We start from the raw sequence: 14,996 nt of genomic DNA on the forward strand, positions 1-14,996 counted from the left end.
TTGGTTTCTCAAGAGGTAAAATAATCTAAATTTTAATCTGATTATAGACATCAAAATTTTAAATAAAATAAAACTTTAAAAACTAAAATTATATTAACCCAAACAAAAACTGAGAACGGGGATAACGAAAAGCAGAACAAGAGCCGGCAGGAAGGAGGGAGGGAGCAGGAGGTGGGAAATTACGTGGGTGTTGTCGCAATATACAAATTTTCCTCAGGTTAAAACGGTAATTTCATTATCTTCCTGGTACGCTTCACCACCAATCACCCCCTTTCTGCACAAGCCGCCTCATAACTCAGTTTCCTTCTTCACACCCCTCCCTCACTCTCACACACACAGTCTCTCCCGCTCCCTCTCTCTCACCTAAAGGCTAAAGAGAGAAAGAGAAGGGGACAAAAGGGTTCAGCTTTTAGAGGGCCAAAGTGAGATCTTCTAAACACACACACACACACCAAAAGAAACATAACACTTCATGGCTTTCCCATATTTCTGATCCTCTCTCTCTTGTTCCTTCTCCTCCTCGTCTTCCTGCAATTTCATAGCTCTGGTTGTTCAAAACCCACCATTCTTTTGCTATAAGACTCCCACTTTGATTTCACAGCTCCCAACGACGTCGTGTTGTAGGTCGGAGAAGACATACCCACAGAGATGTTGGATTATGAATGGGGAAATCCGTCCACTATAATGCTCGCCGGAAACGACGAAGCCGCAGCTGCCGCAGCTGACGCGCATTCAGAGCAAACGCACCGGCAAATCTTCGACCACTATAATTCTCACCCTTTCTTGCCCGACCACCTTATTTCTCAAGCTCCACAGGGACCCACACCGACCACCACCTCTGATTTCTCCCTTGTACACCACCATCAACAATTCCATCCATCCCAACCCCATCACCATATCCACCACCAGCATTCTCTCTTCGACACACGCGCCTTCCCTGTCGCGTCGTCGTCGCATTTTCCTCCGCCAGAGCCACTGCCGCTGCCGCCGGCTCAGCCACCTCATTCCATGTTCTCCCTTGACCCGCTCCCTCCGGTCAACGCCGGCAACTGCGGGCCTGGTGGTGGGCTGCTGGTGGTGCCCAAGTCCGAAGATGTGGGTAGGTCCATGGACTTCTCGGCGTCTCGAATTGGACTCAACCTCGGCGGCCGAACGTACTTCTCCAGCACCGAGGACGACTTTGTTAGCCGGCTCTATCGCCGGCCCAGACCGTTGGAACCCGGCTCGACGATGTCGTTGAACAACAACTCGCCGAGATGTCAAGCCGAGGGATGCAATGCCGATCTCTCCCACGCCAAGCACTATCACCGCCGACATAAGGTGTGCGAGTTTCACTCCAAAGCTGCCACCGTCATCGCCGCCGGGTTGACCCAGCGATTCTGCCAGCAATGTAGCAGGTTGTTGCCGCGAGGGAATTGACGGAAATGCCCCTCGGTTCTCTCCCCTCCTCTCCTCTCACTGCCAATCATTTGTGTTGTTGTGCTTCTATCGTACAAGGGCTGATCCCGAGGGCATTTGCGTCCAGAGGAAAATTTCCTCCTCCTTGTTCTCCCTTTCGTCCTCCTAGCCCTTTTGCTTCTTATGGTAGCTTCACCACAATTAAACTCATTAAACTTAGCTTAATTATCAGAAGTAATAAACTTAGTTTAATAATTTATGACTTGACTGAAATTTTTAAATCTGAAGAAATCATTAATTACTGTGTTTCTTAAATAAAAGAAGAACCGCCACTGAAACTTTGAGTTTTCACCACCATGGATGGCTCTGAAGCTTCTCCTCTGTGGCACTCAATCATATGCAATGGGAAGCCCAAGAAGATGGGTGGAACCCTGATGTCAAAGACGGAAATACCCTGTGAGCCTAGCCAAGCAGTGATTGATATGGGAAGATCCCGAGGGCATTTCGGTCTCTCCGGTTTCTAAAAATCTTCTCTTCTTTCGGCTTACGTACACTGCATTGTTTTGCACTTTTTCTTCGTTGCTGGGATAATCTATAATTCATTATTATCTTTAAGAATCTCCACGTCTCATTCATTCATAGTGTAGATATGATCATAATTTGCTTTCTTACAGGTTCCATCTCCTTTCGGAGTTCGATAACGGAAAACGAAGTTGCAGGAAAAGATTGGCAGATCATAATCGTCGCAGAAGAAAAACTCAACCACCACCACCTCAAGATCAAACCCAGAAATCTCACCTCGAAAAGCATCGCAATTCTTCTTCTACTTTGAACATTGTAGCAAGTAAATTAAAGCCTCTCTTCCATCTCTTTTCTTTCTTGAAAATAAAATAAAATAAAATAAAATCTCTTATTACGACGACGTGAGTTAAATGATCATCATCGATCAGTTATATGCAACTATTTTGAACTGATGATCTCTGTGGCTTCGCAGAAGAGTCCCCGCCGGATTCTGGAATTCAGTCATCTTCATCGGTGACGGTGGCGGTGTCACCGCCGGATTATTTCCAGCAAAAACCGTATCAAAACACAACATCATCAAGGACACTGTTTTTCTCAAGTGGTTAGTGAATTGCATGAAATTAAAGAGAACAGGCCATGAATCTGCATGCATGGGCTAGCTACCAGATGGCTAGGAATCAAAATATTATTTTAAACCTTTACTTGTGATGACTTGCTTCCTAAATTTGATTCTGAAGTTATTAACTGGTGTTATATTAAGATTGACTTAAATCTTCCATATATATATATATATATGATTTCTTGTGCATTAATTTCTCTGGGGCTGCAAATAACTTGTTGGGTGTTAGCTGAAGCTAGCTCTAGCTAGCATGTATCTTTTTCTGGGATTTCACTTTGTGTAATTAAATTTGGATATTAATGATAAGGTAACTGTGGATAGATGGGAAAAATAGGTTGCTTTGTTTGGATTTTCCCGGAAATAGTGACTGTGAGGATTTCAGGGAGACAGTAACATCAGCGACCTAAGCATCTGAGGTTATATTTTCAAGTTGTGGGCTGTCTGGTCCCTGTTGAATTTTCCCTCGAAAAATGTAGTAGGATTCAAATAAGTAAAATATGTTTTGCAACATCAGACAGAAATTATTCCAATTAATCATAATGAAGCTCTCTCTCTTTCTCTGATGACTCTCTCTCTCTCTATATATATATATAGATGTATACTTCATTAGAGAAATCAGATCACATAATGTTAATTGCATTTCATTACATTTATTCAAAAGTAGATTAATATATGAATATATATATATATAAGTATATATAACCAGATCAATTATGTGAAACTCCATGAATTAATTCAATAAAATGATAAATAATAGCGGTTTTATATTATCAATTGACTTATTATCTCTAATAATTGTTTATTTCAATACTTGATCAATAATAAAAATAGTGAAAAATATGTCATAAAATTTGTGCATGATTATGGCAAATGTATCTAGCAATCAGTCTGTGATATTCTTTATTATAACAACGAAATCTAGGTAAGAAGTTCACTTCCTTTTATATACATAAGTTAATATTACTTCCTTATCTAGATTATCATATATATATATATATATATATATTACCTTCGATCTTAATTATAAGACCTCATTTACAGTCCATAAATGAAGTCTTGTAAATAGCACTAGAGGTAGTGTGTGTGTGTGTGTGTGTGTATATGATAAAAGCCATTTGGGTTTATAAGTAGAATAATTAGATTATCCGACGCTCTAGGCAAAAAGCAAAGGAAACGATTCTGATCTCTACTTCAATTTAGCTTGGAAGTTAATAACTTTGTGTTTGTGTAAATTTTATTGTTTTTATAACTTTCAAAACGATTAATATCAATATATGAATATTTATAAATAATAAGTCACAATATATATTTTTAAAATATTAGCAATATCGTGATTATTTTCCGAATTAATGTAAAAAAGGTTTTAAATCTAATAAATGAGAGCTCAAATGATGATGAATGGGCAATATTTTCCTCTTAATTAAGTAATTAATAGAAACTTGTTTTGTGGATGCTAAAGCTGTCTCCCCTGTGGAGACTAAGCTGTACCACTCAATTCAACCCTCAAGTTGTTGTTGTTGCTGTTATTATTAATAAAATCAAACGTATAAAAGATGGGACTTTCTTGCTATCTGTCATACGTAAATAGCCTAATGCTATTTTTTGTGTGTGCTTCTAATAACCTAATCTTATTTTTAGTATATCAAACATCCTAAGCCGTAAATAAGATCAAGGTGTTGTTGGCAAAAGAAAAAGATTAAGATTAAGACGTTAGATGTAAATAAAAAGTAATGTCAAATTAAAAGTGCTTAATGCAATAAGAAAATAACATTAGGATGTTTAATGCACCATAAATAAAATTAAGGCTGTAGATATAACTGAAAAATAATATCAAGGTATATTACTGGATGCTATTTTATATTAATATCTTCTAAATAGAGTGTTATCAACTAGACTTGATAATAAATAAATAATTTGACTTTTCAAAATTAGTTCTATCAGTACTTACGACACAAGGTGGGTAGAATGATATATATGATAGAGACCAATTAAGTGTGAACTAAAAGGATTTAAGTAAAAATTTAAATTAAGCTCAAGTTATTTATAAGATAACAGTTGGTGAATGGTGAATATGTATATAGTGTTTGCTTAACAGTAAAGTACTTGCTCCGTGGTTTATTATAAAAAATAACTATTAAAATCACGCGGTTCAAAATGTTAATTAAATTTAGTTAAAAATAATAAATATATTAAATATGTATATTCATTTATGCCCTCATCTATAAAAAGTGTACATAAGAGATAATAAGTAAAAATTTATTGTGAAGAATATATTTAGTAGGTGTAAAATTGGAAAGCCAAGTTTAAATTTTCAGACATAAATAATTTGTTTCTTATATTTTGGATATTACTATAGAAGATATTGTTTCTTATAAAAAAAAAAAAAAAAGACGGAAGGAGCACTATTTTATGTAAGCCACTTACGTACACAGCTTAGATGATGACTAAGCGCTTAATAAATATATATCTGGCTCAATCAACTAATATATTTTATAAATTTGACGCTCATTTCATTAAGTTGGTAAATGGTTAATAGTTTGCTTAACAATAAAGCATTACTTCATATATTAGTTGATAGCCTGATAGGGATGTGCAAATTATCTTAACATATAGGGTCAAAGTGTTGAAATACTCCATTTTACCCGAAAAATATAATTTTATACAATATATATGTAATATGTATATGATATTTTGGTTGTTGTAAATAAATACTACAAAGGTTCTTAATATAAAACACAATTAACTAATTTGGAAGGATTAAAAATTTACTAAATTACTTAATTATAACACATGATCTCTTTAAAATACTTATGTGTATCATTACAGATTAGTTTGAAAAAAATGATAAATATAAATACTTTAAATTAATTTATTCACTTCCTTAATCTTTTTAAATTAATCAACTAGATTTTATATTAAGGATAGAAGCTATATAATATTTTATTGACAGTTAAACTATTGTAATAAATTGCATGAAAAGAAATCTTACATTACTAGTATTATGTGTAGTTTATTGGGGGATCATTTTTTTGTTTAAGAATATAAAATTTTTATGGGGAAATATTTTTGGTCTTTCAAAATTTAATTCATTTTTCAATTTTACTCCCATATTTGTAAATTTTGTAATTAAATAATTCTCATGGATTCTTGAATGATATTTAACTGAGCCCTTGTTAATATATTTTTAATCAATATTTTATATATACATAAGTTAATATTACCTCCTTATCTACATTATCATCATATTTATTTGTCATAAATCTTTTGTATTTGCAGTATTAAGCTAATAGTAATATATATCGATTATGTCAACAGAGTTTAATAAGTAGAGATAAAATTTATGGGAAAATAATAAATTGAAATTTCTCTAAATTTAGGATATTCAATTACAAGATTCTAAACTATCCATAAAATATTTCTTTTACGAATCCAATCTTTTTCATGGTAAATCCATTTTTTCCTGTCACTTACTTTCCATGTAATGGTTTTCTTAGATCTAAATATAGGCTACTTATCTATTTTTATTAAATTTAAAATAAAAAAGTATAATGTATAATTTTTATAGAAAATTCAATCATATAATGTAATAAATTTGAAATAAAAATTATATTTTTTTCTAGGCATAAGTATCCTCTAATTGGAGAGAAATTCTGTTTGAGGTGTTGCTGGGATTTAATATAAATTAAATATTAAAAAAAATTATGAGATTCCCTTCTTTGACTTTAACCTATTTTATTGGCGGATGATATTCATGATATTGTTTTTCAAAAATACTATCACTGATCTTTAATATAAGAATTAAGTAACTAATTTGATTATATTAAAAAAATTAGTTAAGTTAAGTATTTATATAAATATGTATTAGTTTTTCTAAACTATCCTCTTGAATCATGTGCATTAGATGAATAAAATTATTTCTTAGTAGGAGTCCTTTGCTATTAATAGGAACATTTTTTTGGGTGAAAATAAGAGACAACATGAATTGAGGTCTTAAATAGTCTTATATTTACAACAAATTTAACCCCGAACTAATTCTGTTATTAAGGACAAGAGATAGTAATATATACACACCCATACACATACACTCCCTCTTATCATATACATATATGTGTGTGCGTGTAACATTTTCTCACACAGAATTGGTCCGATATATAAGTAACATTTTGTGTTTGTCTAAAATTTAATACATTTTTTATTTTTAATTCTAATTAATTACACGTGTGAAACAAATAACACGACTTTCTAATATATGTTTTCCTATTTATTCTCTCTCACACTCATCATCTTCGCAGCCGAAAGTATATTTTCGAAAAAATGACATCTTTTACCCATTTATTATTTTTAATTAATTTTAATCAATATTTTTATTTACGTGAGTTGCTTGTTTTTTTTTTTTTTTACCAGCTACATGAGTTGAATAGTTGTTGCTTATATATAAAATGGGAGTGTATACTTATTGGCGTGTGTTTATTTATAAATACACACTCAGCATGTGCTTGCATTATATACACAGGACGAAAATGGACATGTATTTTTGTTTTGAAATGCTTTTTTGTGAGAATTATGATATCGAAAAGCATCGTTGCATTGCATTGAAGCTTCCTGGAAAGTGATATGGCGGGCCATCGTTTGGTATGTCCATCACTTATATGATTGTCTGTTTCTATATGCTTTAACCATAACTCATCATGATGATGTAGTTCGTTCCCAACTAGATATCTTTTGTTTTTGGGAAAATTAATCCATATGTTTCAAATTGAAAAAAAAAAAAAAGGATACAGAGAATTCCCAAAAAAATTCATATTCATGTCAAATTTGAATATTATTTATATATTAAATCTAGCAATTTATGTTTATAAATCAAACTTTTATATTTACAAATTGATTTATGTTGTTTATAAATTAAAATTTTAAAGTTTATAAAAATTTCGATTTCTTTTTGGTAAACTCTCAGTATTTCAAATTTTCATTTGGGAGTCCTAGATAAGTTTTTTTTTATTTTTTTTATTTTCGTATACATAACTAATAATTCAAATTTTTGAAAATCAAAATATATTTCTGAGAACATTACCAGAAATTTTAAAAATATTTGAAAAATGAAAAAAGGGTTATATATAGTCCATAAAATATACTAAAAATAAAACATATTTTACTAAATGATAAATACTAAAAATATCATATTGGTTATTATTTAATATTCATAATAGACGAATCAAGAAAAAGATCTTGATTTTTCTCAAGTAAAAGAGTGGTTTAAGTCTCATACATACAATTATATTGAAAGAGATATATTTAATTGAGTCCAAATATTCTCAAATATGATGTGATAGTATCCATTATTAAATAATTGAATTATACTACCTCCGGTCCTAATTATAAAAGCTAGTTGGCTAATTTGAGGAGATTAAGAAAACAAGTAAATTTAATTATTTGTAATACATAGGTGTTGTTTTTTATAAAATATCCTTACTAATCAAGTGTAGTGGTTATAACTACCATTATTTGAAGGACTTTCTTGGAAAAAATACATAAATATGAAGGATAAAGTGGATTGAGGTCTTATATTTAGGACTAAAATAAAAGTCAAATAAGGTCTTATATTAAGGATTGGAAGTAGTATATAATACACAAACATTATACTACTCAAAAACACTTTCGTGATCAAAAAGTTGTGAAAGGGGAAAATGTGATTTTTGCAGGAAGCTTCCTACGAAATGTAAGGCTGTTGTGTCTCTTTGATCCTAACGTGATTGATTATCTTTATAAAATATTGCGTTTTCTGAGAAACCACCAATAAATGTTCTTGTTGGAGAAAAAGACTAAATGGGGTTGTTATGGAATCAATTTCTTTATCCGTTCTTGACACCGAGGTTGCTTCCTGCTATATCTACTTTTTGCCCTCAAATCAATTCATCTTAACCTTTGTAGGATTGTAAGGAATTCTTTATATATAAATATATATATCAATATTTCGGTGTATAATAAATTATTATTATTGTTGTTGTTATTAATTTGCAACACTTTTCTTCAAATTTACAGTTAAACTTTGCGTTAGAAACAACTTTATTGTCATCCTTTCAAGTTTAAATTGATACACTTTTTGAATTTAGGAGATGGCACTGACAAGCTAAGATTATAGGTAAGATTCAATCCATGACCTTTTATTTATATAGAATTTTTCATGTCATTGGGTTATAAAGTTATTGGCTAAATAGATACTCCTTTGATTCTATTATAAAGTAGTAAAAGAAATTTTTTGTATAAATGTACAATTTTACCCTTAATTTATTATTGCAATGAATTTGTTTACATGAAGTATAATGCATATTAATGGATAAAATTGAAAAGTTATTAAATTTTAAATGAGAGTTAATAAAGTTTAAAGTTTTTATTGATGTGAAACATTTTGAAAGTTACTTATAAATAAAACTAGAGTAATACTTTTAGTCTTTCATCTTTCTCCTTGACATTCCTTAATCCGTTTATTTTTTGCAGAAAAACACAAAAACCATCTTTTAAACGTGCAAATTTCAATTTAAGGTTTCGAAAACCTAATGACTATGAGTTCTTACGGTGTAGTTTGTGGTTAAATTTTGTAGTGGAATTAGCTCAATGCCCTTAATTTAACAACTTTTTATCAAATCAAAACAACTAGTTGATGACAATTAATTTCATCAAAGTTGTTCATCTTAACTGACACCAGACATCTCTTTAAGTACTCTTGGCTAAGCAAGAAGTTGTGAGTTCAACTCTCAGCAGGTATGATGGTAGCATAAGTTCTTTCTATTGGGTGAAGGATGAAAAGGAAAAAAAAACTAATTTTAGTAAAAATTTCTTGTTAAATATCAATGATAACAATAATATAACAACTTTAACTTATCAAATGATAACAACAATCAAGTTAGTGACGACTAATTTAATTAACAAAGGACAATTAGCGTCGTTTGTTTGAAAAAAATTAATTTTCAGAATAGTGCCTAAAAACATCATGGGAATTAAGCCATTTCCAAAATCATTTTAGGATTCCCCATGTTTAATAGTCCTTGTATCTCTTTCTCTATTTTCTGAATATCTCTAACATATCTCTTATTCAATCTATTTTGAATGAATTTGTATAGTGGTCCGAACCAATTCAATCAAATTCTACCATGTAATAGCTTAATTATAATGCATCCACACTATTTAAAGTGAACAAAAAGATATCATATGTATGATATAATATCAAGTTATCGTTTTAGTGCATTTGTGCCTAATCATGCCATTGGGCACATCCATCCTTGTTGTCAATTCAAATTTTGATATTAAAATGTCATTTTTTTACAATGAAAAACTGAACATTTTTACCTTTTTCAGATAATAAAGGGAAAAAGTATCTTATCAATATTTGTAATAATTTGTCTTGTTTTCTCAATAAAGATTTTGCTTTCAAGAATAAAGAATCTATGGGGTCATTGACACGACATTCAATTTAAAGCTTGATAATAGAAGCTAATGCAACACATACTCCTTTGCTCTCCTACTATAAGATTCAATTTTTTGAATGTGTTTCTCCTTTCTTATAAGATCTTCTTTGAGTTTGTTTGAGTATTTAATGTATTATTACCTATTTTACCCCTAATTTAATGCATTTAATACATTATCTTTCTTTATTTCTCTTATTATTACTCTCTCACATATACTCATTTATATATAGGGGTATATTTGAAAAAAATTGTATTTGCTATATATTAATTGTTTTTAACTAATTTTAACTTCTTTTTTTAAACTGCTCAATTTAGTTAAAAAGATCTTATAATAAGATATGGAGAGAATATATCATTAATTACTTTTTGATACAAGTAATGTATTGTATAAGAACTTATATATCATGATATTCTTACATATTAAGATGATGGATAATAATTCAAAACACATATAAGGGATGTATAAGACTTGATAAAATTTTGGTATATGATACGATGTACGTAGTGATATAGCATCACATATCATTATTCTTCCATCACTATCACTTGATAAAATTTTGATATATGATGCTATATTGATATACAATTCTCTTTTGTGTCCACGTAACATTAATTACTCCCCTATTAGAGGGAACCTTGTCCTCAAGGTTCACGTTTGAGAAGATATTTTGAGAAGTACCTAAAGCAGCCTATGTAGATGGATGAAGACTATTCCGACAAACCAAAATATGATAGTTCCGAGAAAAGTGAGATGGGTCATGCTGGGGAACAACACTTTCTCTCTATGATGCATCATAGCAATTGGTGGAAAAGCTAATGGAATCCCATAAACGCATATTCGCCATTTTTTGATATCTTTTCTTGACCTAATAAAGGCCCCAGTTTTAGAAGTAGTTACTATTTCAAATGCTCCCAGTGTTACTGCAATTGTTCTGGAACATTCTAGAAGCCATATGTACAAGTAAAAATTGGTAGAATAAGATGTCTCATTGCTTGTAGAGAGCAAAAGCTTGCATATAGTCATAGACATCCCATTAAACATAAACATAACAATAGTAATAAACAAAGCTCCTCCATGAAATTCTCCATGGTCCACCAAATATTTAAGCATCTCAAATGGAGATTAGTCATCAAACCCTCTTTATGGAACACGTTTATCTTTATCTCTGTAGAGGAAGCTAAAGGGATCAAATGGAAACTTCAACATGAAGTAGGCCTTAACTATGCAAAGAAATTTAATTGGTCTTCAGACATATCTGGTAGGACGTTCGGGTTGCAAGATGTGATGAATTATTCGGCATAGATGTCACAAATGACCATCTCAATGTTCATTCTAAATCGGTCAAAGCTTGTTTAGATCACAACCTTTTAACTCATTGCACATCATACAATTATAACTCCTCTCCAAATCCTATGGTGAACCCCAATAGAGAGGATTTTATTCAAGTTGAAGTTTATGGATCAGTCTAAATAATGGAGAAGTGGTGGCTATGAAGGAGTCATTGAGGACAGAGAAAACAGATAGATATGTGCTTACAATTGCAAACTTATAATGGTTCCTCCCCTTATTGTTGACCTTATTGGGATCATTTGCGGCTCAATACACATCAAACAAATCGTTAAATTAAGTATTAATAAGAGTCTGTCTACAAACCTTATTAGTATTTGTCCCCACATTACTTGATCAACGTTTGCAAAAGGATTAAGTTGGGTGAGTGTAGCAACAACTATTGCCTTTGTCTAAAATGCTTTTCATCAAGCACCTCAAATTTGAAGATATCTGGGAGTGGTTTTGGAAGTGGCATTCCAATGTAGATAAGAATATCAACAACATTGGCAGCAAGATCAACGGGACTAATGGCGTCATTATGTGGCTAAATAATAACTCTTAAGACTATTGAAAGGAGTGCCGAAATATCAATTGACTTGAGTCATACTGTGAGAAAATGTTTTTAAGAGTTAGTCCACTATTATAGGAATATTCAAATGCAAATCTCTCTAAGATTAAATGAACATTTCTTACATCAAGACAAGATGACAGAATAGTAGAAATAAAATAATATCTCAAAAAGAAAACTGGAGAGAAGTAGGAGAGTGCTTGAAAGCTCAAGAGCAGTGCACTCAATCTTCCACCTCGATCCCTTTCTTCTAGGCAATAGGCCATTTGACCGTTAGGCACGACGCCACTGCGTTTGCCTCTGACAAGCTGTTGTTGTACGCATGAGATCTTCTTTCTCCTCTAAACCTATTCACTAGCCCAAGACTACAACTTATTATTGTCTTACTCTTTCTTGATCAATGTGGGACTTGACCCGCACAAAGTTATAACACAGGCTCCATGCAACTTTGTTTTTTTAAATTGCTTTTATCTATTTTCCCATGTAATTTAAGCAATTCAAATACTAGAAAAATCAGTACAATTTCTTAAAAAAAATCAAGTTATTATTTTCCCCCATGCATTATTTCATTGATAAAGGAGATATAGTTTTAAGCCACAGAAGAAAAATATAGAAAATATTCAAAAGTAATCAAAGAAGAAAAAAGAATATGAAACTTCGAAACAAATTTAAGTGGAAAGAAATACACATCTCAACCAAAATCAACGTTAATATTTTAGTCATTATGTTACTCTATCAATTTTAATACATTTTTCGTCTCCAAGTACGTAAAGAACCTATTGAAATTTGATTAGGGAACTCATACTTCTCTCAATTGGCTCCCAATGATCTCACATTTGAAGAGGTTGCCCATTAATGGCCAAAACTTATAATTAAGAATTAGATGCCATAGAAATTGAAAAGTAACAAATCATTGCCCCAAAATCCACCATACATCGCTCAAGCTCTTAAATCTGGTTATATATTTTACAATGAAAGTTTTTTCTTTGAGAGTTATTTAAATCGAAAAGACAAGGGAAATTTTAATTAAAATTGTGTACAAATTACAAAATGTTGAAATTAATTATACAATGGAGTTTAAAATTAATTATTCAGAAGTTTATTTGACGTTCAAGAATGGTATGTTTGGTATCTAAATCCAAACTTCACCAAAAAAAAATCTAAATCCCAAATTAATACTTCCTCAAGCCTTTAAGATAAGAGTTATTAGATAACTGATTTGAAGATATTAAGAAAATTAGTTAACTTTGCTATTTGTAGCAAAAGGACTTCTCTAAATTACTTTTTTTAATCATGCATATCAAAACTATTTCTTGTTGATATCTCTTTACAATCAGTAGGAGTATTTGGAAAAAAAAATTTAAAATACAAAATAAATTAAAATTTTATATTTATGACCAAATCTAACTCCTAACTAATTCTTATATTACCTCTAGATTCCAGTCATTAATGTAAGAATCAGTTGACTAATCAGAGTAACTTAAAAAAGTTTGTTAAGTTAGTTATTTGTAATAATTATATATTATTTTTTTTAGAATATCTTTACTAATCATACGTATTAGCTAGAATTACTATTTGATAAAACATTTAACATGCGCAACTACTGCAATGATTATTTTAAAGAAATAGATAAATATGGGAGATAAAATGAACTGGGTTTTATATCTAAGATTAAATTGAATGTTAAACTAACTTTTATATTAAGGGAAGATAATATTAAGCATGTAAGGTAATACTATTTAGTACCTGTTTGGGAGAGCTTCTAATGGGCCATGAGTAGCTTACTTTGAGCATAAGCCCAATTCAAAAAGTGAAGCTTGTTTGGGAGAGCTTCTGGGCTATCGCACTTGAGGGCCGAAACAAGTGGAAACACATGATTAAACACAAGCTTAGGGAGGTAGCTTTTTAAAGTAGCTTGTGGACTGTTGGGATAATAATTATTTGTGTCAAATTATTCTCGCATTATTTTTCTCTCACTCCTCCCATTATTCTCTCATTATTATTCACTCTAACCACTCTTTTGTAGCACGAGCCCTCTCTGCCACTAGATAAAGAGTTCTGCCGTCTCCTCGCCATTAGCTCCGTTGCCTACTCGTCGTGAGCTCTGTCATGTCTCTAACGTGAGGTCTATCTCGTGTTGGGTTATCTCTTCTCTTGCTCCTTCATCACTACTTCAAACCTCTTCCCTTGTCCAAGATGCAGTCGCTATCTCTAGGCCATGGTCACCACCGTCTACCAGTGCATGTGAGCTATACGTGGAGATCTTGGCCTTTTAGTGAAATACACTCTCTGATCTACCTTTGCTAGCCTTCATTGGGTCCAATCTAGTACTGGTTGGCCAATTTTCTTTTTTATCTTGCTTTGTAGGAAAATAGGCCAATCCACCCTTGGTGGATTGGACCCAAGCCCATCGACCTTTGGGATTCTGGTGTGAATAGCAAAACTTGTGGGTCTCCAACTATAGTTTTTACTTTTTTGTTTAAAAATGAAGGAGAGAGGGAACGGTTAGGAAATAACTGTTAGGAGGAATTTTTTTTTTTAAATGAAGGTGATAAACCAACGTATGGATCAGTTTTAGAGTATGCTTCAGTTTTTCAGTCTCCTCCCTCCACTCTCTATTTTTCCTCTCCCTCCGGTGCATTTCCTGTGTAACACCGATCTGAGTTCGTTATCGTAACCAGACCTTCGCGTGGCTATCTGAGGACGTGGAACACTCTAGGTATGCCTGAAAACCTTTATTGGTATCGAAGCCTGGTTAGTGGCCTGCGTTGTTCGGTTGCTCTATCTGTGTATGAAGCCTGCGTTTTTATTTTTCTTACTGCTCCAGTGGATAATTCATTCTATGATTTGCTTTAATCAATTACGCAAATCCTCCATTTTACTTCTAGTATGATAGTTTTTCCGTGTCTTACATTTGTGATCGGACATGTGATCGGACATGCTTGGGTTGAATCTTATATTTGTGATAGGACATGCTTGGGTTGAACAGGGGTGGCGCGTGGATGCCTTCGGCATGACATGTGTCGCCGTCGACGGTGCCTATGGCTCCACGCGCCGCATGAGTGTGTGGGCTTAAACAATTTTTTTATTTTCTCA

General features: G+C 32.1%; 1 protein-coding gene across 1 annotated transcript; it reads left to right on the forward strand.

The window, feature by feature from the left end:
* The first annotated feature begins 386 nt into the window (after positions 1 to 386).
* On the forward strand, positions 387 to 3,093 carry LOC114713038 (squamosa promoter-binding-like protein 8). The gene is made up of 3 exons (XM_028897619.1): positions 387 to 1,397; positions 2,073 to 2,242; positions 2,393 to 3,093. Exons 1-3 carry the CDS (start codon positions 649 to 651, stop codon positions 2,524 to 2,526), a joined length of 1,053 nt encoding a protein of 350 aa, XP_028753452.1. The 5' UTR covers positions 387 to 648; the 3' UTR covers positions 2,527 to 3,093.
* The last annotated feature ends 11,903 nt before the right edge of the window (positions 3,094 to 14,996 follow it).

This window comes from Neltuma alba, unplaced genomic scaffold (assembly GCF_004799145.2).
Source record: "Neltuma alba isolate B1F8T4 unplaced genomic scaffold, ASM479914v2 tig00011409_pilon, whole genome shotgun sequence".
Classification (NCBI taxonomy): domain Eukaryota; kingdom Viridiplantae; phylum Streptophyta; class Magnoliopsida; order Fabales; family Fabaceae; genus Neltuma; species Neltuma alba.